Here is a 24,130-nt window from a genome sequence, read left to right on the forward strand (position 1 = left end):
TGTAATCTCTGTGATTAATTTGCATTTCCCTGATAATTAATGTGATTGAGCTTTTTTTTTTTTCACATTAATGGCCATTAAGGTTTCTACTTTCATGAAATGCTTGTCAAATCTTTCGTCCATTTTTCTACTGGATGGACTTTTTCTTATCTGAGTCACAGGGTTTTTTTTTCGTTTTTTTTTAATATAGCTTGGATATTAATCTTTTTTACAAATGTCTTTCCCCAATTTGTGCTTTAGTTTTCACTTGCTTTAAGGTATATTTTGCTGAAGCAGCCAGCTGAGGGAGTACAAACATTATAGTCTTCTTTATTTTCTTGGTGAAATATGAGATGAAGATATATGAGAATGAAGAACACAGAAGTGGAAATAGGGTACTTGATATAAATGATACAGGTTAGGAATTTCCAATACAAGCAATGACAGGAAGAATCAGTTAGGAATCAGGAAAAATCCCCCAGGTATTAAGGGGCTAGAGAAGACTGGTACATTGAAAATAAAGTGGAGAAAGCAGCTGAGTTGATCTGAAGGTGAATAAAAGATAAAACTATAAGGACAAGATAGACTAGGAGAAGAGTCACCAGTGGACAGAAGATAGTAATATAGATACAGCAACATAAAGTGCCTGCAGAGGAGTACACCAATTTAAAGTGATTTGATTTGCCCTCCATATTTCTTGAGAGAAAGCGAATAGAAAGGTTAAGGCAGATTTAGTTTTAATAGAGTGTTGATTCTATCCGTTGTACAGTTAGATACAGGGTCAGGAAACTATAGTCCACAGGTCAAATGTGGTCCACCATCTGTTTTTTTTCACAGCATGCAAGTGAAGGACGGTTTTTATATTTTTAAACAGTTCAAAAAATCAAAAGAAGAATGCTATTTCATGATACATGAAAACTGTATAAAATTCAAATTTTAGTGTCCATAAACGTTTAATTGACAGATAACCATACTCATTTCTGATACTGAGCTATCTTTGCATTCCAAGGTAAATGAGCCTGTATATTTCCGTTCTTGTGTAGTTTTCATCTTGTCTAGCAACAAGATTACTTTGGCTTTGTTTTTGTTTTTTAATATACATAATTTTTTTAAATTAAAGTTTATTGGGGTGACAATTATTAGTAAAGTAACGTAGATTTTAGGTGTACAATTCTGTAATACATCATCTGTATCTCACATTATGTGTTCACCGCCCAGTCAGTTCTCCTTCCATCACCATATATTTGAGCTATGCCCAGTTTTAACTCTTTCTATTTTTTTGCAATAATTTGGATAAAATTGGAAATATGGTAGAGATCATCTGTAAACTCATTTGGGCCAGGAGTTCTTTAGGGAGCAGGGGTCTTTGACATTTCAATTGTTTAAAAATACTTATTGTCCCATTCATATTCTCTATTTTCTTACGGTAATTTTGATACTTTATATTTAGGAATATATAGCTGACCACAAAAGTGTTATCTTTATAATTATTTAGTCTCTTTAATATTGGGTCTGCAGTTATTTCTTCTGTTTTGTTCTATATGTTACTTTTCTGCCTTAATTCATTTTTAATTAGTTTGCTAGCAATCTATTCATCTTATTATCTTTCCAAAGAACCAGTTTTTTGCTTTGCTAATCTTTCATAACCTCAACTTAGAAAACTTAACAGCATTTCTTTACATTAATAAAACTAAACAATGTAATCAAAAGAGATACCATGCATGACAACCATAGCGTAATGAACTTAGGAAATAACTTAATTAAAAATATACAACCCTCCTATTGAGAAAAATATTCTTAAACGCTATCAAAAGTAATAGAAGTTGATATGAATAAATGGAGATGTATTACATGTTCTTGAGTGGATTAATTTAATATGCCAATTCTTCCCAAATTAACCTCTGCATTTAATTAAGTCCCAATAGAAATCACAGTCATACTTTTTGAGGAACTCAAAAATTCACATGAAATAATAAAGGTCCACGAATAGCTACGTTAACTTTGAGAAAGAACAGAAAGAAGAGGGACCTAGCCCTACCAGACATTAAGCAATACAGGCATATCTCGGAGATATGTGGGTTTGGGTCCAGACTACCACAATAAAGCAAGTATTGCGATAAAGCAAGTGATAATCTTTTAGCTCGTATAGGGTCTTGCCTTCAATTTGTAAAAAAAAAAATGCAACATCTGTGAAGTACACTAAAGTGAAGTGCAATTAAATGAGGTAAGACTGTACTATAAAACCATAGGGATAAAAAAATATGGCCTTGCTGCAAGAACAGATAAAGAGACTAATAAATCAGAACAGAGTTCAGAGACATATCTATGTACTTGGAGAACATAATACACAAAAATGGTGACACTACAAATCAATAAGGAAATGGGTATTTTAGTGACTGGTGTGGTAAAAATTGATTTACTATATGGGAGGGATAAAAAGGCACCTGGAACCCTATCTAATATCAAATACAAAGGTATGCAAATTATGACCTGAATGGCAGACACCTGTTTTTGTTAATATAATATATTATAATATAATGTAATATAATACCGGGTCTTATATTAATTTTCGCTCCAAAAGACGCATTAGAGCTGATGGTCCAGCTAGGTCTTATTTTCAGGGAAACACGGTAACCAAAATGAAAAAAAAAAAAATCACTCCATTCTGGAAATAAAATCTAAGAAGTGGAAAAATATAATAATATGTATCAATATTCAGTCAGTATCTAACGCAATATAGATATTCAGGAATAATTTAATGAACTGAAGATAAAGCTATGAGTATGCTGGCACTCACATACATTAAGAAAATATAGTTAAAATATTCACATTGGCTAGTTTTCTTAATTCAAGTGTTTGCAGGTCAGAAAATCAGCCAGAAGAAATTTAAATGTTTTATTGCTAACCTGGATGCAGATTTTTTATTTGAAATTGTGTCAGCTTATATTTTTAAATATTTTAAAATATAACATTGCAGTTTCTAAAATCATTGGCTTGTTTTATTCGTGACTGAGTTGAAAGCAGTGTGTGTGTATACACACACACACACACACACATCGAGATAAATGGAAGTAGTATGACATTTCTTCTCCTCTAAGTTTTACAATAATTTATACCAATAAACACACACATGCACACACACACTACTTACGACTTCTGAACAAACTGCTCCTCCTGCCTCTGTTCACTGTCCCACAATTACAACAGGGCCCACATCAGAAACTGGCAGCCCTGTCACGGCTCTGTATGTCAGCACAGAGAATAACTAATTTGAATGTTTCCCCCTTTGCCATAGTCCTTACATTAATTCCTTCTTTTCTAACTCACTGCCATTACTAGAGGTCAGATCCCGACCTCAACTTCAAATTACAGTTAACGTCTCTTAATTCCTCTTCCTTCCCCCTTTTCCTCCATTGTTCCCTTCACTTTCTCCCTTCCATAGGTCCGCTCTTCCTCCCTCACTACATCCAGCCCTCCCAGTATTTTGTGAGTATGTGTTTTATTTTGGGGATACAGCAGTGATGAAGACAGACAAGGTCCCTGCTCTCGCCAAGTTTTCTCTTTGCTCTTCACATGTATTTTATAGTCAGCTATAAAACACGTCTTCCCATTGAACTGCTTAGCTCCTTGCCAACTCCTTTCAAAAATATCTGTTTCTTTTCCACAGCCTGCAGAATAAGTCCAAACTTTCCAGTTGGCCTTCCAAGATCCTCTAGGATTTGGCTCCATTCTATCTTTCCAGTGGCATCTCTTACGACTTCACTATGTATATCCTATACTTCAGCTAAACCTGAAACAAGTTTGAAACGTGTTTTAAACCTTATCTATGGCAAACTGGGTGACGTACCATATGAAGTTACAGGCTGAATGCAGCAACAATAGACGCAACAAAACCTAATACAAGATAACACAGAAACACCAAACACTAAATTAAGAAAGGATGAGAAAATAGATGACTCATTACTAGTACTACAACTGTTTTATGATCGTCTTACCAGAGACATAATAAGAACAGCGCAAAGTATGCCAATCACCCTGGGAAAAGATGACGGTGGGACACAAGAGGATAGGCCTTCGAGCTACAGAAGAAAAGGACTTCCTCTTATCGCTGAGGCAAAGAACCAATTAGACAGGAAAAAGTCCTTCTTGGAGTCTCGAAACAGGTCGAGTGGGAGCAGTGAGCTGCCCCAGACATTTGGAAGTTGGTCAGAAGCAAGCGGCAGTATAAGCCTCTGTTACTCAGTCGCAATGAGAGAATCACCAGCAGCATAAAGCTGCAGCCAATTTCTGGCAGGACCGCATTAAGGAAGCAGCTGGGGCACGCTCCAGCCTCAACAAGACGCACCTAAGTTGTGGCTCAGCGAGCACAGCGGAAACCAGAACTAACTCTTTGAACCCGAGGCTGGAGTTGGGGCCTAAGGAGAGAGTTAAGAGAAGGCCAGAGGGAATGAACTGAGGACCTGTATGAAATGCACAGGAGGCAGCATTGTAGAAAACTTGCAAAGAGCTGGAGGACACTGTGAGGTGGCTAATTTCTTGTAGGCCAAGGGAGATTTGTGTCACAATTTGTGACATAAGAAGGAACCAGTTTTATTTTGTAGTCACAGGCAGATGACATATTTTCACTCTTTTTAATGACAATTATCACCATCCCATTTGTGTGCCTACCTTTCTCCCTTCAGATATAGTGAGCTCCTTTAAAGCAGAAACTATATCCACTCTAAGATAAATTTTCTCATGAATTGCTTTGCCCCTTGCCAATTTTTACAAGTTTTTGTATTTCCCATAAAACCTTTCATGGGCCAGCCTGGTGGCTCAGGCAGTTAGAGCTCCATGCTCCTAACTCTGAAGGCTGCCGGTTCGATTCCCACATGGGCCAGTGGGCTCTCAACCACAATGTTACCAGTTCAATTCCTCGAGTCCAGCAAGGGATGGTGGGCATCACCCCCTGCAACTAAGATTGAACACGGCACCTTGAACTGAACTACTGCTGAGCTCCCGGATGGCTCAGTTGTTTGGAGCGCATCCTCTCAACCACAAGGTTGCCAGTTCGACTCCCGCAAGGGATGGTGGGCCGCCCGCCGCAACTAGCAACGGCAACTGGACCTGGAACTGAGCTGCGCCCTCCACAACTAAGATTGAAAGGACAACAACTTGACTTGGAAGAAAGTCCTGGAGGTGCACACTGTTCCCCAATAAAGTCCTGTTCCCCTTCCCCAATAAAAAATCTTGAAAAAAAGAAAAACTTTCATGATGAGTCTTCACATAGTAGAAATACAAAAACTACTTCGATGAATAAATGGACTGATCTTTACCTTCTAGGTGAAGTGCCATTAGTCCTGAAAAAATATTCTACATGAAAGATTACACTCATATTACACTTATAATAAGAACAAAGTTACCCAAGCCATATGTGCATATAGACTTCTGTCTTTAAACAAAACAAAATCAACTTACTAGTAATCATTGCTCCAGTGACGGACGCCAGAAATCCAATGCTGACTGCAATGACAGAGATTACTCTCCCGTGCCTATGTCTCTGCAGCATCACAAACATCAACACTCCTGCAGCACCATGGACAAACAGAGAGGAGAAGAGAGCCCAGAGAAAGATCCAGTACCACATCTCTGAAAGGAAAAGCAAAGTGTTAATAATTCTGTTGAAAACATCTTAGAAAATTCAGTTTAACAAGCTTCCCCATGGTTTGGGGAAGGTTAAATGAGATGATACAAAATTGCCTAGCACAGTACCTGATACATACCTAGTAGAACTAAATCCATTTTAATGATTATCGTCATCACCAATGCTTGATGGGAAAACAATTCCCTCCACGACTTCTCTAGGGTAAGGCTAAGCTCTAACTTCCTCTAAATGTCTGCATCATATAGCTATAATACATCAATTTGTCTAAGATAAGACTAATATATTTTTAAAACTCCTGAAATAAATTATATAATTTATTGCCATCTGACATATAATTTTCTATTTTCAACACTAAATAGTAGTATTAAGACATTTAAAAATCTACCCTTTAATTCAAATCATTCCAGAAATTAGTCAATGATTTTATCTTTTATGATTTTAAGAATTTGAGGAAATTCCCCTCTTGGCTTTTAACTTTACATAACACTACTAAACATTCAGATTTTTAAAAAATTTTATTAAGAATTCTTTGCCTCAGATCACTTTAATAGTTTTTACCGGAAACTTCTCACACTTGATTATTCTTCAATATATCCTCAATTACTATTAATTGAAGTTGCGTTTATACAGCGTTGATGAGCACACCTTTCATTCTGTCTCTAGCTTTCATTCCCTTTCTATCTGGCAACCTGCGGCTCCTGGTCGATACATACAGCTCCCACAGACACTGCTAGGTCCCTGCACTGACTCCCTCTTCCTGACCACGCTTGTGGTGAGCATATCAGGACAGGCCAGTGATCCCAGCTGTGTCAGTCACCCCCTTCCCCTGGGAACTCTGGACTGGGACCAACTGAGCAACTCAGTCTTTGGGTGGCTGTTCCTCAGGATCTGGGAACAGACATTTCATCAGCACATGATGAAAGCGACGATACACAATGAAAAAAAAAAAAAATCTGTCGAAGACAAGGGACAGCCAAGTCCCATTTCCAGTCGTTTTTAAGGCCCTACCACATTACTGTCCTTAGAGTCAATCCTAGTTTCCTTGTAATAAAATCCCTCTTTTTATTTAAACTAGTTCAGGTAAGGTTTCTGTTACTTATAACTAAAAGAGCTGACCCAAGAATGTTCAGATGTCACCTCGAGAATCATCTTTGCTATGCAAACATTCTGTAATGGAAAATATCTCATCTGCTATTTGTACTAGTATTCTCTCTCTATCAAGTATAAAAGTCAATAACAGCCATAAAATAAAAGTGACACCTTAAAACTAACTTACCCAAACATCATTAGAGCACAGTTATACACTGTTGAGGGGAATGTCAAATAGTACAGCTGCTATGGAAAACACTGTAGTGTTTCCTCAAAAATTAAAAACCAACGACTACATGATCCAGCAATTCCACTTGCGTGTATGTATCCAAAATAACTGATAGCAGGATCGTGAGGAAATATTTGCAAATCCATGTTCATAGCAGTATTATAAACAATTGCCAAGAGGTGGAAGCAATTCAAGTGTCCACAGATGAATGAATGAATAAACAAAATATGGTCTACACAAACAATGGAACACTATTCAGCCTTAAAAGGGAAGGGAATCCTGTCACACGTTACAACATAAATGAACCTTGAGGACTTTATGCTAAGTGAAATACGCCAGTCACAAAAGGACAAATACTGTTTGATTCCACATATAAGAAGTACCGAGAGTAATAAAACTCACAGAAACAGAAAGTACAATGGTGGTTGCCACAAGCCTGGGAAACGGGAAATGGGGAGTTGTTTAATGGGTACAGAGTTTCAGTTTTGCAAGATGAAAAACATATGGAGAGCTATTGCACAATAATGTGAATAAACTTAACATTACTGAACTGTACTCTTAAAAATGATTAAGATGGTAAAGTTTACATTATATATTTTCACCACACTTGAAAAAAATGAACTAAGTAAAATTTGTTAAAAGTATAGATAGAAATTTAAAAAAATAACTATTTTCAGTCAAGACCATAAATGACGATCCACTTAAAAACAAAACAAAAAACTCTCCTAAGAAAGGAAGGAGAGTGTGGTTAAGAAAGGTAACACGAGGGATCTTTGTGGCAATAAAAGTCCTCTGGATTTTGACATGATGGTGGCTACATATATACCGACTAGAACTAAATACACACACAAGTGAGTACTAGTATCCAAGTAATACTGGTGGAATTTGAATAAGGTCGGTGGATTGTACCAATGTCAGTATCTTGGTTTTGGTATCATACTGTGGGTTTCCAAGATATTCCCATTGGGTAAAATGGGTAAAGAGCACATGGGCTGCCTTTGCATTACTCTTACAACTGCACGTGAATTATTTCAAAATAAAAAGTTAAATTAAAACAAAAACAGAACATTCACAATCATTTCAAGGAAGGTACACCTGATATATTTTCCAATGTAAGTTAAAGTACCATGCAAGCTTCTCAACGGCATAGGAGATAGATGCTAGTGATTAAGGAAATATGAACAAAGTTTGCCTTCTAAAAGGTTTTTCTCTTCAAGCTTTCAGGGAAATAGTATCACTCCCAATAGTATCTCATACTATCACTCCCAAACAAATGGCTTCAACTTGTAATAAATACATTAAAAACAAAAGAGCTTAACTTGCTCAGAAGATGTTTATATTTTAAAAGAGGTGATTGTCCAAAGTGAACCTAGTGAAACAAGGATGTAAGGGAGTAACAACATGGGGGAGGGCATGTCCATCCAGGGAGCTCGGCGACAGGAAAGACTCGGCAACACACGTGCAACCCTAAGAAGAGACGCCAATACTTTGCCTTGCGTCCTATGGCCACTGCTCATCAGATCGGTTCCCCCCAAAACACTTTTGTCTTTGTCATACGAGTAGAATAAAAAATTTCTTGACTATATTTAACACTATGAACAAGGGACTATTTGACACTATACATTATGTTCTTTGCCTACTGGTTATAGAGCTATTGACCTCAACAATAAATTTACCTAATAATTAGGAAAAGCGAATTTTAAGTTTAATGTTTTATCAAACCCTAAAGTATCAAAGAATTATACAACTAAAATGGAACACTAAATGGTCCTCTAATGACCAGGATTATCCCTTAAGCAAAATGATCACAAACTACCTAAATTCAAATTTTCTTTTATGTTTCTCTTTATAAAAAGAAAAATAAATCATACTATTTATCATGGAAAAAAGTAAACTCCACTGAACATATCTACAAATAATTTAAGTGTCATGTTATTACTATTATTTTGAATTATCTGATAGCTTAACACAACCCTCTCAAGAGCAGGACCTCTGACAATCTTGATCTACTCTGGAAAAACAAGTCTCTCTGAGGTCCTACTCACTACTGGCAAACACAGGAACCCTACGGGGTTAGTTCAGGTGACGAGAACTGACAGATCCTAAGAGCACAGCAAGGACAGACGCCCAGGAGCCCTCGAGGAGGAACAGGTACTAAGAGGACAGAAATAGAATATCATCTTTTCTTAAGCTGTCCACGTCCTAAAGCTACATGACCACCCAGAGGCCCCAGTTTTCCCTTTGCTTCCATACCTCACCTAATCCAAGCTTCTAGCAATTGAGCAGCAATGAAAGGAGGAAGCCAGAGGGACACTTGCCTAGTGCTAAGCAAAATATGAAACAAAGTTTTAAAAATGTAATGCACAAAACAATCTTTGAAGCATGCTATCCATACAATCACTTTAATTCAATGGAAAAAATATCCTTTCTTCTTAGGTACATCTTATAAAGTCTTTTGGTTATTTTTCCCTATCCAAGGCTGTGCATAATCTTCATTTTAAACTAGTTTCGCCTGGATTTTTGCAGTGTGTTTACTTTTTAGTGAGATAAAAGCCAGGAGAGATGTGGTTTGTTCCAGCCTCCAAACAATACTAGAAATAGCTCAGCTCTCAGTCTGTATCTCTCATCAGCCCTGGTTGCCAAGTCACTCAAAAATTATATTCTGTGATTTCATTTTTAATCCTTGGAAAAATTAGTTATGAGAAATTAAGTTCTCTAGATGTCTAGAATATATTGAGTAAAAAGTCAAAGAACAGTACATACTGTTTGATCCTATTTGTTTAAAAATTACATGTTTGTATAGGTACATAAAACGTATAAATAAAAGACTTAACAGTGGCTATCTTTTAAAGATAAGATAGATGAATGCTATTTTATATAATCTTTACTATTTATTTTTTAATCTGTATGAAATGCTTTAAAAATTTTACTGCAAATATACTGTCTTTAAAAAACAGTTTTTCACTCTATAATTCATCAAAGCCAACAGTTCTCAACCCAGGCTACTCATGAGAATTACCCACAGAGCAACTAAAACTCTCTGGCCAAGGACCTAAACTATTATATTTTTATCAACTCAATCAAATAATCATGACATGCAACAGAGATAGAAATCACTACTCTGGGCTAAAGGAACATAGAGATATTTATTTAAAAATCCAAAGTCAAAAAAACAAGAAAACTTATCTCATTAGACAAACACTAAATATATATTTTTAATCCTCTGTGGCGTATCTAACCCTTTAATATCATTAGCAAGTAGATACTGAAAACTTACTATGTATTCAACATACGCTGTCTCAAGCTGAAAACAACATACTGATAAGGATATATTTGGGGACTGTTCATAATTTTCTACTTTCTTTATAGAAATGGTGCATATTATGTTTAAATAACCATGTTCAAATTAGGTTATCTCAGTATCTCAAACTTTCTTTTTCACTCTAGCAAATCTAAGATGTGGAACTTGCTCTCCTTAGCTTCTAACAGCATTGATTTCTCAGTCTGGGGATATGTCCCACATAGGGGCTCACTCGATTCTCAGGAAGATGATGCATTTATATCTGGAACAAGGCCCCAGACCAGGGGTCCGTCTCAGATATGGCTCATGAGCCATGTCTGGCCCACCACCTGTTTCTGTACAGTCTGTGAATGAAAAACGATTTTTACATTTTGAAATGGTTGGGGAAAAAAATCAAAAGAACAATATTTCAAGGCACATTAAAATTACACAAAATTCAAATTTAATTATTTATAAAGTGTTATTGCAACACAGAGATGCTCATTTACACTGTCGATGGCTATTATACTGTTGCTGGCTATGCCACAATGGCCGAGTTGAGTAGCTGTGACAGAGCCCATATGGCCACAAAGCCAAAAATCCTTAGTGCAGTTACTGCGCGTTGCGTATGTGGAGCAGTGCCCTTTACAGAACAAGTCGCTGACTTCTGGTCTAGATGATTTTGACATGTGTCCTGGGGGCTGGCTCGCCCCACCCCACACCTCATTGAAAATTACTGTCATGGTAGTTTCACATATTAATAACAGGTGACATTTTTGGTGTTTAATTAATGACACCTCAATGGCATATATTCTAATACCCCAGGTTCTTCAGAGCATAGCATGTAGCTGATACCATGGGGTACACAGTCCTGAGCAAGGAAGATCACCAGAGAATACATGGCTACACCTGAATTTTTAAAAAGTAAACAGGATTAGCCAAATGATAAACATATTGGAGATGGAATGAGGGTGAGGAATGGGGAGTGAAGCACTGTAAGCCAGTGGTTCTCAGGCTTGGTTGTGTGTTAGAGTCACTTGGGAGAGCCTATAAGAAATACCATCCCCAGAAATTCTGACTCAATTGGGCATCAGAATTTTTTGAAGTTCCGGAGATGACTCTCCTGCATAGCCAAGAATGAGAAACAACTGCTATAACGCATAATGATCAAATCGGAATTCCACGCAATGGGGAATATGAAACTGTAAAAGCTCTAGTCACCCTGAGGGTGACAGAATTTGCTATTATCCCCCAATGGCTTAAGGCTTTTGCTTTGAATAAGAGAAAGTGCCAAGAAGCAGGCAAGGTTATCACATAGAAGGAAGAATGTGGCTACCATCGTTCAGAATGGCAAAAATACTGAGAGCCCCACTGCCAAGACCCTAAGATCCAGGGGTGGCTAAAGACTAACAGTGGACAAGGGCAGCACAGAAATCCCCCTGCCCCCACCATAAGCTTAACACTAAGAAAGAAGCAACGGAGGGGGGGCTGGGGGGGCAAGTGCGCCAACAGACAACGCTTCCTTCTGTGGCACAGGCATGCAGAGACAGTTCCCACCTAACAATGGAGCACTAACCCTGAGAATAACCCTGCAGCACCTCGTCCCCACCCTAAGCACGAGGCCACAACAGCAATTTCCAGAGAATTTGAAGCCTGTGGTACGCTGAAGGGAACCGTAACAACAAAACTCAAACTCAGCGCACTCCTGAGTAGATTAAATCAGCTCTTCACACTACCATTGGAGCAGAAGCAGCCCATTTCCTGGCATAAATACGATGTACATCAGTCTCTACTATTAGACATACAAAGTACTGCATTTAACAAAAATGCATGGGACACACTCAAAAACTAGAAAAGCAATCCATTGTTAAGAAATAAATAAATCAACAGAACCAGACCCAGAGATGACCCAGATTTTAGAACAACCAGACAGGGACTTTTAAAACAACTATAATTCACATGTTAAAGGCTCTCACAAAAAAGGTAGACAACTCACATGAACAGATGGGAAATTTCAGCAGTAAGATGGAAACTCCAAGAAAAAGTCAAATGAAAATGCTAGAAATTAAAACACACACACACACACACACCAAAAACATGATATCAGAGGTGAAGAATTCTTTTAATGGGTTCACCAGTAACTTGACACAGCTAAGCAAAGAATCAGTCAACTTAAAGACAGACCAATAGAAATTTTTCAAACTGAAATATAACAGGAGGAGCAAACAGAGAAACAATCCAAGAGTTATGGAACAATTCCAAACGTTAGTTTAACATCACGTAATCTGAGTCGAAGAAAGAGAAAATGGAGAAGAAAAATATTTGAAGAGAGTGGCTGAAATTTTTCTAAAAATAAAAAGATATCAAACCACAAATCTAAGATTTTCAAAGAATCCCAAAGAAGATAAAGACCTCCCAAAAGATCCAAAAAACAACAATAAAACAATAAACCATGCCCACACACCTAGATACATCATAGTAAAATGACTGAACACCAAAGATAAAGGGAAAATATTGAAGGTAGCCAGAGGAATAAAGACATTACACACAGAGAAACAAAGATAAAAAACACAGCAAACTTCTCATCTGAAACTATCAAACCAGAAAACAACAGCGTGACATTTTTAAAAGACTGAAAGGGGGAAAAAAGCAAATGGTAAAGGCAGAAATCCATATTCAAGAGAAATACCTTTCCAAACTGCAGGTGAAATGAAGACTTTTTTCCAGAAAGAAAAACGCTGGGAGAATTAACTGCCAACAGACCTGTGCTACAAGACATATTAAAGGAAGTTCTTCAGACAAAAGGACTAATACTAGATGGAAGGTTAACTCTACACAAAGAAATGAGCAACAGAGAAGGTTAAAATGAAGGTAAAGATAGACATGTTTTCTTATTTTTAATCACCCTTAACATTTTAATCAGATTTAAAAATAAGTTGCTCTATTTGCACTTGAAACCTAATTTAACAGAAATTAAAGCTACTGTAGATATTTAATAGTTATCTGCTTCTGTTTCTTAAGAGAGCAAAAACACTAGTTTTTAAATTTAATTGTGACACCTTCAAGAGATACTTTAATATATTGCCTCTCCTAAAGCTTATGGCAATACTGTTTATTACCCACTCAAAGTAAATTACCCTTTTACTAGCTAATTATATCATTTTAAACTGTAAATTACAGTATTCATCCCTGAATAAAATTCTTAGGAAAACAGATTTTCAGTTTAAAACAATGTGAATATGATTTGCTTTAAAGAAATCAGTTTAAGCTATTTAAAATAGTTCAAAAATTGCTCTATAATAAAGCCACAGTACTCTTCCTAAAAGATGCCATTCAATTTGTTCTTCCTCATAACTGATGACTCAGTTATAAAAGTATAGGGTTTAGAAGTCAAAATCTGAATCTATTATAAAATTATAACAGCAATTATACAATAGTTCAATTGTTATTACTCATACGCTCTCAAGCATCTTATACAAGTAAGTTAGTAACACATTTGTTTGATTCAATCACTGACCTAAAAAATCTCAGCAAATGATAATATGTTATACAATCTCATGATACAGTATTTACAAGAGGTATTTACACTTAATAATGAAAAATGAATTTTTTACATCAATGAGCAGAACTTATAATGAAACTCCCAATGTTAGAAATTCCTAAAATTAAATGAGACCAAATGAATGCCAAGTCAGAAAATAAAAGCACAACCAGAAAAAGTTAGCAAGTAATGTACTCTGTGACGACCAGTCACACCTTAGATATTAATTATTGACAGCAGTCCTCAAGGAGCAGTTACACCACACCGGGGTTAAAACCAACCAACCCACCCAGATAATTGCAGAACTGGAAGGGATGTTCAGATATTGAAAACCAGTTTCCTAATCCAAATTTTAGGAAGGCCTAAGAGAAACAAAGATTTTCTAGCATGTTTTGTAATATGCTACAAAATAGCATATTAAAGGCTTGAAGGAGTCCCTCTTTAAAAAAGAAAGTTTCTTAATTTTAAAGATTAAAGAAACAAGTTTATATGCAAATGTAAATGTTTCTCTTAACTCATAGTAAAATCTCTAAACTTTTTTCTCAACTCATTAAAATATCTAAATCAGCTCTCCCTTAACATCAATATGAAAATTGTTGGCATTAGATTGTATTATGGATGAAAAAACCCAGGCCTTGGAAATATGTGGCTTGTCTGGAGTACAAATGCTAATTAGCAGCTTTTCAAGGGTAAAATTCAGTTACTTGACTTATAAATTCAAAGACCCTAATGCTTATTTAGACTCTTTATTTGCATACAGAAATCTAGCAGAATCCAAATCATACGAGGAGGGAAAATTCCAATAACTGCTCATTATGTATGTATTTACATAAATATTTGTTAATGTTTAATTCTCCCATATACTTCAGATTTAATATTAAAAAATTTTAAAATTTTAAAATACTATTGTTTAATAGCAATTATTCTCTACAGCTAAGAGCTCATATAAATATTTTTTAAAAATAAATTCTAATATGATCCTAATGTTAAAAGAGAGTCACTTTAAAAAACTGGGCTATAGCATCCTATTGGAAATAAATAAGTCATTTATATTGAAATTTTAATAAGTTTTTAGCTATACTAAATACTTCATATTAACTTACATTATATATTTTAAATAGCTACAGATTCATCACAAAATTTAACGTTTTAAGATCACGTGTTCCTAATCCTTGAACTCTCAATAACAAAATCACCTGAAGAGCTAGTTAAAAATGTATTACTAGATTGGTGCAAAAGTAATTGTGGTTTTGGGGGCAGCCGGATGGCTCAGTTGGTTAGAGCACGAGATCTGAACATCAGGGTTGCCGGTTCGATTCCCACATGGGCCAGTGAGCTGCGCCTTCCACAGCTAGATTGAAGACAATGAGCTGCCACTGAGCTTCCGGAGGGGGAGCTGGATGGCTCAGTTGGTTAGAGCACCAGCTCTTAACAACAAAGCTGCCGGTTCAATTCCCACATGGGATGGTGGGCTGCGCCCCCTGCAACTAAGATTGAAAAATGGTGACTGGACTCGGAGCTGAGCTGCGCCCTCCACAAGTAGATTGAAGGACAATGACTTGGAGCTGATGGGTCTTGGAGAAACACACTGTTCCCCAATATTCCCCAATAAAAAATAAGTAAAATTACAATTAAAAAAATAATTGTGGTTTAAAAGGTTAAAAATAATTGCAAAAACTTCAATTACTTTTGCACCAACCTAATAGTTTCCTATACTCGGTTCTCAAAGATCCTAATACCAATGGGATGTACCTTCTACCAGCCCTAGTGAGTCTGATATGTAGCAAGGTTTAGAAACCACGTCAGATTAACGTAATTGATGGTAGGGGATGAGAGACAGGAGAATTTTATAAGGAAAATCTAGTTTCACGTTAATGATGAAAACAGCTTAGCTAGATATAGATATTCAAAAGCAGTGTAATACTTTTAAACTTAATCAAGTCCAGGACCATCCTACAAGCCATTCACCTCTCCTCTCTCCATCATCCTATAAACCGGTTATTTCTCCACTCTACCTCTTCTGCTGTCTTCAAAATCCCACTACCTACCTAATTGTCCCTGAACTCAAAAAGCCATAGAAGTACTACTTAGCCTGAAGGTCAGTCGGTGTCTGAAGACCCTAACAGACAATGAATGACATTTTCATCTCTGCTTATCAGTGTTGACCACAAAGACTGACACATAACGCATGATCAAGAAATACCCAGCAAGACTGAAAAGCCCTTCAGTCTTGAAAAGGCTAGACACTGCTTTTTAGTATGATTCATCAATATATCAAGATAGTTTTCGCTTTTTCCAGGCCTCTGTTCCTCTTACAGATCCTCCATCCTCTCGCCCACTATGGTACCCCTAGGTGTCTCTTTCAGGGCCTCATTCCCTCCTCCCCACACCTGCCTTCTGGCTGTGATGGCCAGGCTCTAGAAGGTGATCCTCACCTTGTCTATACACCCTGTACAATTCCCTCGACAACTTACCCAAGTTGGTCTGTGTGACCAGCAGAGCACAGCACAAGTAATCATATATCACTTCCGAGATTAGGTGATGAGAGATCCTGTGGCTTCTGTTTTGGTTTCTCTCTCTCTCTCTCCTCTCTCTCTCTCTCTCTCTCTCTCCCCCTCTCCCTCTCTCTCTCTCTCCCTCTCCCTCTCCCTCCCCCTACCCCCTCCCCTTCTCCCCCCACTCTATCTGGCCAAAGCTGTGAGTGCACAGCCCCATGGAGAGCACCCCCACCGATGGTCACATGAACGTGCCTGGAAACCAGCCCACCCTCCAGCAGCAGTCAGGTCTGCAGAGACTTGACAGCTCGACTTACTGTGAGGCCATGAGCCAGAACAAGCAAAACCTTTCCCAGATTCCTGGACATCAAAAACTGTGAGAAAATAAATGTGTCTTGTTTTAAGATACTGAATTTTGGGGTAATTTGTTACTCAGCAAGAAATAACTAATAGAAAGATTTGTAAATTCATACTCACTAGAACATAAGGTTCTTAGAAACAGGCATGATGTGTTATTTCTGTATCTCTGACAGCACCATGTCCACTGTAGTTACTCAAATGTTTGCTGAATTGGATTGACTGGTGATTTTTCAAGTCCTGTATTACATGCTTTGTAAGCAGGGGCAAGATATTGTCTACGTCTGTTTCTTGACTTTTAAAAATGCAGTCAATAATGGTCTCTACCTCATGGGATTATTATAAGGATCAAAGAAAATAATAATACCCAGCACACTAAAAAGTATTAAATGTTGTTAACTATTACTAAAACTTCTAAAAAAGGAATCCTGGATGTGAATTTTTTAACATAAGAATTAATTACAAGCCACGTCAGGATTATGAAATAAATTTAGAAAACTGATTTATGTTCAAGTATTCAGATAGCATATCAAATGAAATGCAATACTGGGTATGTTAATTAATATTAATTGATCTAGCAATCTATATCCTTCAAATCTATTTTCATTTTTCCCAGTCCTACTACAATAAGTACGTAACATGCTCCTAGATTATAGTCCAAGGTTTATATTATAAGAACACAAGCAACTGGATCCAGGTAAAAGTTTGGTTCTTCCTACTTGCATGAAGTTTGGTGAAAAATCTCTTTCTCTTTCGAGGCTTAATCTACTTAGCTAAGGTCACTGAAATTTGATAGTTCTACTGCCACTGTTCACTCTATGATTGATTAATGTTTATTGCTAAAAGACTTAGTCATTAAAAATACATAATTAGCCTCTCACCTGAACAAAGATAAATTTATATTGTGATAGTTTACTATTAAAAAGTCAAAATCATAGCTTCCACAGTCCCACAACTTATCCAGAAATTGCTTTAAATTTAAAACATGTCACCTATTTTCGGTATTGCTAGAGGCTATGGATGTATGATTCAAGATACTGAAATGGGAATTTTAAAAACCTGAAGATGACAATTCTGATTTTGAAAAATTACAGTAGTTTCATTCTCAATAAAATATATAGATAAGCCTTTCAAAAAGCAAATTCCTATAAAGTACAAATCATACCAGCCCTTATTAACTGGCTCTGTACCACAGAAGAGTACAGGATTTTTTCACATGTATTTCAGCAATAGTAAATTTGGGGGTGCAGCACAAACACTGAAAAGTAACACATTTACAAAACATAAATACCTGTATGTGATATTTAAGATAGCTTTACATAAACCCACCCTCTATACTAGAGCATTTAAGACGAGAGACTTTACCTAATGGGAACTTAACCTAATGGGAAACTAGGGTACAAAGTAACACTGAGAAAAGCACACCTGTTTGGGAGCACTAAGACGAAGGCGCTGGCTATACCCGCAGGAGGTGTGAACAACTCCAAATGCACACAGCAGATACCAACGTTTGTTCCCCCTTTCTCCTTTTTGATGACAATATTAACACTAAAGTGGCTTAGTAATTATAAAGGTCAAAATGGAGCTATAATAGTGTGTATATGTATATTGTAAAAATAAACAAACATATATTTTACACACACACACACACACACACACACACGACTGACCTTCATTCCAGTGTGAATTCCCAGCATCCCAATGCTTATTCCCAACAGAAAGAAAGGAGCACCTGCCCCCACATTCTCTGCTGACACAGACAGGAGACAAGCCGAAAGCCAGCCTTTGCCTTTTTCCCAGGGACCAATTATCCCTTTCTCAACACCAGCCTGGATCTGTGTTTATCCAGGGGTTTTGGGATCCTGCCTATTTCTATGTAAAAAATTCTCTAAACCCTTAGCAACCAAATTTGGGTCAGAACTCTAGGTTGGGAGCCAAAGTAGTTGAAGAAAATTAAGGTAAATCAAAAGAATACTTTTCACTGTACATCATTAAAAAAAAAAAAAAAGTCAACTTCCCCATAAAACTGAGAGTATATACATACTGACTCTAACTTTAGATTGGGAGGCAGGGATCTGTAGAACAATTCAGGGAAACTTTCAGAACGAAAGGAAGCCATTTAAGTCGCTACTTTAGTAAGCTGAAGAAGCACATAAGCAATGCACAGCTAACCAACAACTGAGGAGTCCTGTGAATGACACACTTTGGCAAGCGATGGATACAGAAGAGAACTTTGGCAATGGTGATTAAGTGACAGAGTTGGAGTCTCCAGACATTAATAATCTACTCTGGAATGAAGGTCAGCCGTGTGTGTGTGTGTGTGTGTGTGTGTGTGTGTGTGTGTGTGTAAAAGTCCCCATCCTAGTGTCTTCCAGGAGGGAGAAATAATAAAATGCAGACTGAACTTGGTAGGACTTCTAAAACTGGATATATACTAAATAGGGATCATTAACTTTTACATAGGCAATGGCAACTTAAATCTTTAGAAAGCATTATTATTCAATAAGATCTTGCATTTTCTAATATCTTTTATTTGCTGGACAAAAATTAGTTCCACTCACACATTCTTGGGCTCACTGGAACAAATACCAAGCTTTCCTTAAATACATTAAGTTTTATCATCTATCAGACCTGCCTGAGCTAAATTAAGGCTACATGGAATAAAAAAAAGGAAAAGGCCCAGAACTAAGGGTCAGGGAAGGTCAGTTCCAAGTCCTGCCTCTCTCATTAAATAACTGTTTGATCCCTGCAATGACACTTCAGTGGTGTGATAGGCGGGATTTCTAAACTGAAGGAGTTGAACAACATAACTTCTAGCTCTCAAATGTTAAGCTCTCATTATTATCATTTGTGAAACATGTATTTCTTTCAAAGTAATACATACACAAGACTACTTTCTAAAGGTCGGTCTCTAAGATAAAAAGGTCAACATAAAAATTTTCCCACTTCACGTATGGGATAAGACACAAAGAGAAGAATAAATCACACTTGTTTTCTGTATAAAGAAAAAAATAAAGATGATAATACATTCCCCCTTTATTGGTTTTAATTAACCAAAATTCCTATTAATCAGATTTCTGCAAATCCTTCACACTCATTTCTTACATCCAAATCAGTCCGGTTCTACACTATGGCTCCTCTGTATCACCTGCTTCTCTTTCAACTTTATTATGATGACAAAAATGCCTTCTGACTTAATAACATGTTATCATAATTTAAAAAATGGTAATAAATTTTCAGTTATTAGCTATTACATTTAAGCAAGTTGCTCTGCTTCAATGTCTGAATGTGTAATATAGGAGTAAACAATCTCTCTCAAGATTGTTGAAAAGATTAAATAAAATACATGAAAGTATGGTTAACTAGTAGAAAAAGTGCATTCAATAAACATTTGTATGTTTTAAAGGTATGACAATTATCTACAAAAGTTACTTAAACACCCCATTCCCTAGTTAACAACATATTCACGCCAACAGATGGAGCTGAAAAATAACACCACTAGAATGTTTACATCACGCAACTATTCAGTATTATTTGAAAAATTCCAGATATATGTATTGAGCATTTACTATGTGCCAGGTACTATATAATACAAGGTTTCCAGAATTCAGTGATTGAGACATTGATTCCACCCTCAAAACCTCAGTCTAGGAGAGACAAATAAAAATTACAATGTCGTTGAAAAATATAATTTTAAAAGCATGTACAAGGAGCAGAATTAGCAGGATGAAGCAAGTAATTCATTTTGTCTGAAGAGGGACAAGAGGAAGCAGCTTAAAGCGTCCTGGAAAAGGGGAATGAGTAGTCCTGCAGGCAAAGACTGGGGTTTTAAGCCTAGCTCGGCCATTTACTAGCTATATGATTTCAGAACAACTTAATTTACCTCAGTGAGAGTCTTTCAAAATCTACTTTGGAATTATTCTAAAAATTAGAATATATGAAAAGTGCTTGATACACCACAGGAATTCAACAAATGATAGCTGTCTCATTCTAGGAGTTATAGTATTTGCTTTCAATAGACTAAGTTCTAAATGGCACTATAGGTAGATTAAGCTACATATGGGATCACCAATGTCACCAGCACGCAGACGACCACAAAGAGCCACATTAGTGTTACCACTTCCAAAGTCCACTTTTGGATGGGATGTGGTTCCTAACGTGGGAGACATTCACCTGCTGGTGAAAGGTATTTCTATTTCTGTCTCCATTTTTACCCTGACAAACAGAATTTTGCACACTCACACTCTAGTTATTTCAGTTGTCCCTCATTCCCACCTCAGTCCTAGATTCTGATGTCCTTTATGAAATGGCAAAGTCCGATAAACAACTGATAATTATTAAGATAGTATCAGGAGATAATTAGAGCTAACCCTGGGATGAAACTATTATTAACCTAATGGTTGACTTAGGGAACTGGAAGCCACTATATAATGAATAGAATCTTTAAGTAAATACTTTGAAATATTGTTAAATTTGGCCAAGAGAGGTAAGTTACATTTACTCTGTCTCCCAAAGCTAATTTTTTCTAAATATCCATTGATGAACTAAGCCAGTTGTTAACACATAACTATATACACATATTCTTAAGTCCTTATTTTCATTTCATTCAAATAAAGATAATTGATACATTTGAAATATTAACAGTGGACAAATACAAGCAAAACCATAAGTAAAATAAAGCAGTCTATCTCTAAATTCAATTGAATCATGAAATGGTCTTTATGTCAATGTAGTTTTTCAGAACTAAGAACATATTCTTGACCTGAAACCACCATGTAAGGTCAGTTTGCTCCAAGTTAACCAACCATGTATTAAAAGTGAAGACACCATGAACCAATCTAGAATCTACTTATAGTTTCTGCATTCAAGGAAACCAGTGTCTTTAAACTCATCCTTTGGGTATATAACTCCAAAAAAAAAAAAAAAAAAAAAAAATTATCTCTGAATATCTGATTTCCATATAATGCCAGATTTTAAAATATATTGACATTGTATATATGTATATATAGATGTTATATATTACATATACATACACACACATACACACACACACAAATATGTGCAAATATGTGTATGTATCCTGTCAAGGCAGGTTATATTTGTAATATAGTCTTCCTAATTCTAATCAGTTTGACATAATGCATTTTGAAATACTAATGTTCTATCAAAATTGGCTGCCTTATACATTTTCAAGAAATAAACCCTGCGTATGTTTTTAAGTTTTTTTTCTGAGGAGCAGGCACTGAGGAGTCACCAAATTGCAAATGCAAACAAATCTGTTTCTTATAAACACTTATCTTTAGAGGGTATGTTTTAAATTCAGAACTCAAGAGTATAATATATAAGCATTTCCACTTTAACTTAACCATGTTTCCTCACAAAGCAAACCTACAAATTCGATAAAAATATGAGTATTATTGCTCACTTTTACAACTAGAAAATTGATGTTAATTATAATGTAGTTAAATCCAATTCTCTCCTGACCACCTTGTCAAATGAAGGGAAATACACAAAATTATCAAATGTCACAGAAGCAGCAGCTTGAGGCCACAGGGAGAGAGACAAAAGGAAACAGAAGAGGGAAGAGATATATGGTTAAAACTAAAATGCTTATTATGCACTAGACCTTGGCCCAGCCCCTGACTCACTATAATCTTAATTTGTCATCTATATTTGCAAAAAGATTAACAGTTGAAACAAATCGATCATTGTGAGCAGGAAATTTAAGTCCTACATTCAGTTTGAGATTTGAGAGACGGAAAAAAGGGCTAAATATAAAAAAGATCGAAACAGCAAAACACAGGATGTGTGCGACTGTCTATGTGTATGTGCACGCGTGGGGGTAAAGGGGATAAATAAAAGCTCACTGTGCTCAAGTCTTAGCACCAGTGCCATTCTGCGCGTACTACAGCAGGCAGGACAGAAGGCGGGGGTGGCGGCTTCCTACCCACCCACCCCCCCCCCCGCGATTCAGAAGCCTCAGAGTCCCGGTAACGTGTGGCGGGCGTCTGCGCCCCCAGAACCCGCGCGGAGTGGATCTAATTAACACCTTCCTCGCCAGGAGCCGGGACCGCGAAGTCCCGAGGGGGCGCACTGGGAGGTGGGGCAGCGAGGAGCGCTTCCTCTGCTCGGGTGGGAGAAAGGAGGCAAGGGGCGGCACCGCATCCCCAGTCCCACCCCGGGCGCATCAATTACCCGTGAGGCTCCTCAGCACCGTCCCGTGGGCCCAGAGGCTCAGGACCTGCTGCACCGACAGGTTGATCATGGAGTGGTCGCCCCCCTCCGCCTTCATCTTCCCAGGGGGGCGCCCGCCGCCCTCTCCTCGGGCGCCGGGTGGCGGCGGCTGCGAGGCTCCGGGGGCGGCGGCGGCTGCGAAGCTCCTCCAGGCCGCCGCCGCCGGGCAAGGCTGCGGGGCGCCGGGCTGGGCGCTGCTGCTGCGGCCGATGGGCCTCCGGGGGGGGCCGCTCAGCGCGTCTCCCAGGCAGCCCCCTCCCCGCCGGGGAGACATTGAGGACAGCGGACGGGGGAGGGGAGGGGACCCGGCGCTCTCCCCGCGCCGCCCCCGAGCTAAGACTCGGGGCGGAGGAGGCCGCTGCCCCTGCCTCTCAGGGGCACAACCACGCCGCGGGGATCGGGCAGGAGGAGGCCGAGGTCACGCCGGGAGGCTCGGAGTGATGGGCAGCCAGCAGGTGCGGCCCCAGAGAGAGTCCAGCTCATCACCGCCGGAGGACGAGGAGACCTGGGACCCGGAGGAGGCGGCAGCGGCGGCGGCCTCAGCGGCACCTGCCGCCAGCCTGCCCACCCTCCGGCTGCCGACACTCGAGGAACCGCCCCCTCCACCCGCGGCCGCCGGCGGGCCGCTCGTGCGCGCGCGCACGGGTTCCTTCTTCCCCCTGCTTCAGGGGAGCCGCTGCGCATGCTCACTCTCCCCCTTCCAGCGACCCGCCGCCCTCCGACAGCCGGCGGGTCCCAAAGCCCCCGCCTCCCTCCCCAGCGCCGCGCTCGCGAAGCTGGCGCCGCCGAGAGTCGGCCCGCAGAGGGGCGGAGGAAAGCGCGGCCTACGTTACTAGCGCCACCGCCAGCTCTCGCTGCTGATTGGGTGCTCCAAGGGAACCACCACCTCCACAGCTCCCCGCCCCCGGGCCCGGGCGCGCGCCCTGGGAGAACTGGAGCCCCTTACCCGGGGCCGCGCTGGGCGCGCTGGGCAGCAGGCTGTGCTGAAGCCCTGGCCTGAGGGGCAATCCTGACCCGCTGTGGAAGGAGCAAGGGGTGCTAAAAACTCCGTTAGATGGATTCCTTCATAGTTCAGATCTTTGGCTTCGAATGAAATACTTTTAGTAAAGATGTTTGCATCATTTTTTGAAAGACGTAAATATCTCAACATTTTAGATTTATTAATTTGAGGTGTTTGTTTTTCTGAGTAAGTCAGGTGACTTGAATAGCTCGCTACTTGCAGACTTATTTGAAAGCTGCTAAAACAGAAATAGACCTTCTTTCCCATTCACCCAGTCCGTCT

At 38.5% G+C, this 24,130-nt stretch overlaps 1 protein-coding gene across 1 annotated transcript in view; it reads right to left on the bottom strand.

Annotated features, from left to right (window-relative positions):
* Window positions 1-23,465, bottom strand: part of TMEM170B (transmembrane protein 170B) — a 34,915-nt gene extending 11,450 nt beyond the window's left edge. The window contains exons 1-2 of the mRNA XM_019742995.3: window positions 22,810-23,465; window positions 5,437-5,607 (exon numbers count right to left, since the gene is read on the bottom strand). Coding sequence (XP_019598554.3) covers window positions 5,437-5,607; window positions 22,810-23,122 — 484 coding nt within the window. The 5' untranslated portion in view covers window positions 23,123-23,465. The remainder of the gene's footprint in view (window positions 1-5,436; window positions 5,608-22,809) is intronic.
* Between the last annotated feature and the right edge of the window lie 665 nt (window positions 23,466-24,130).

Source organism: Rhinolophus sinicus, chromosome 14 (genome assembly GCF_057876585.1).
Source record: "Rhinolophus sinicus isolate RSI-liver-muscle chromosome 14, RSI-T2T, whole genome shotgun sequence".
In the NCBI taxonomy this organism is placed as follows: domain Eukaryota; kingdom Metazoa; phylum Chordata; class Mammalia; order Chiroptera; family Rhinolophidae; genus Rhinolophus; species Rhinolophus sinicus.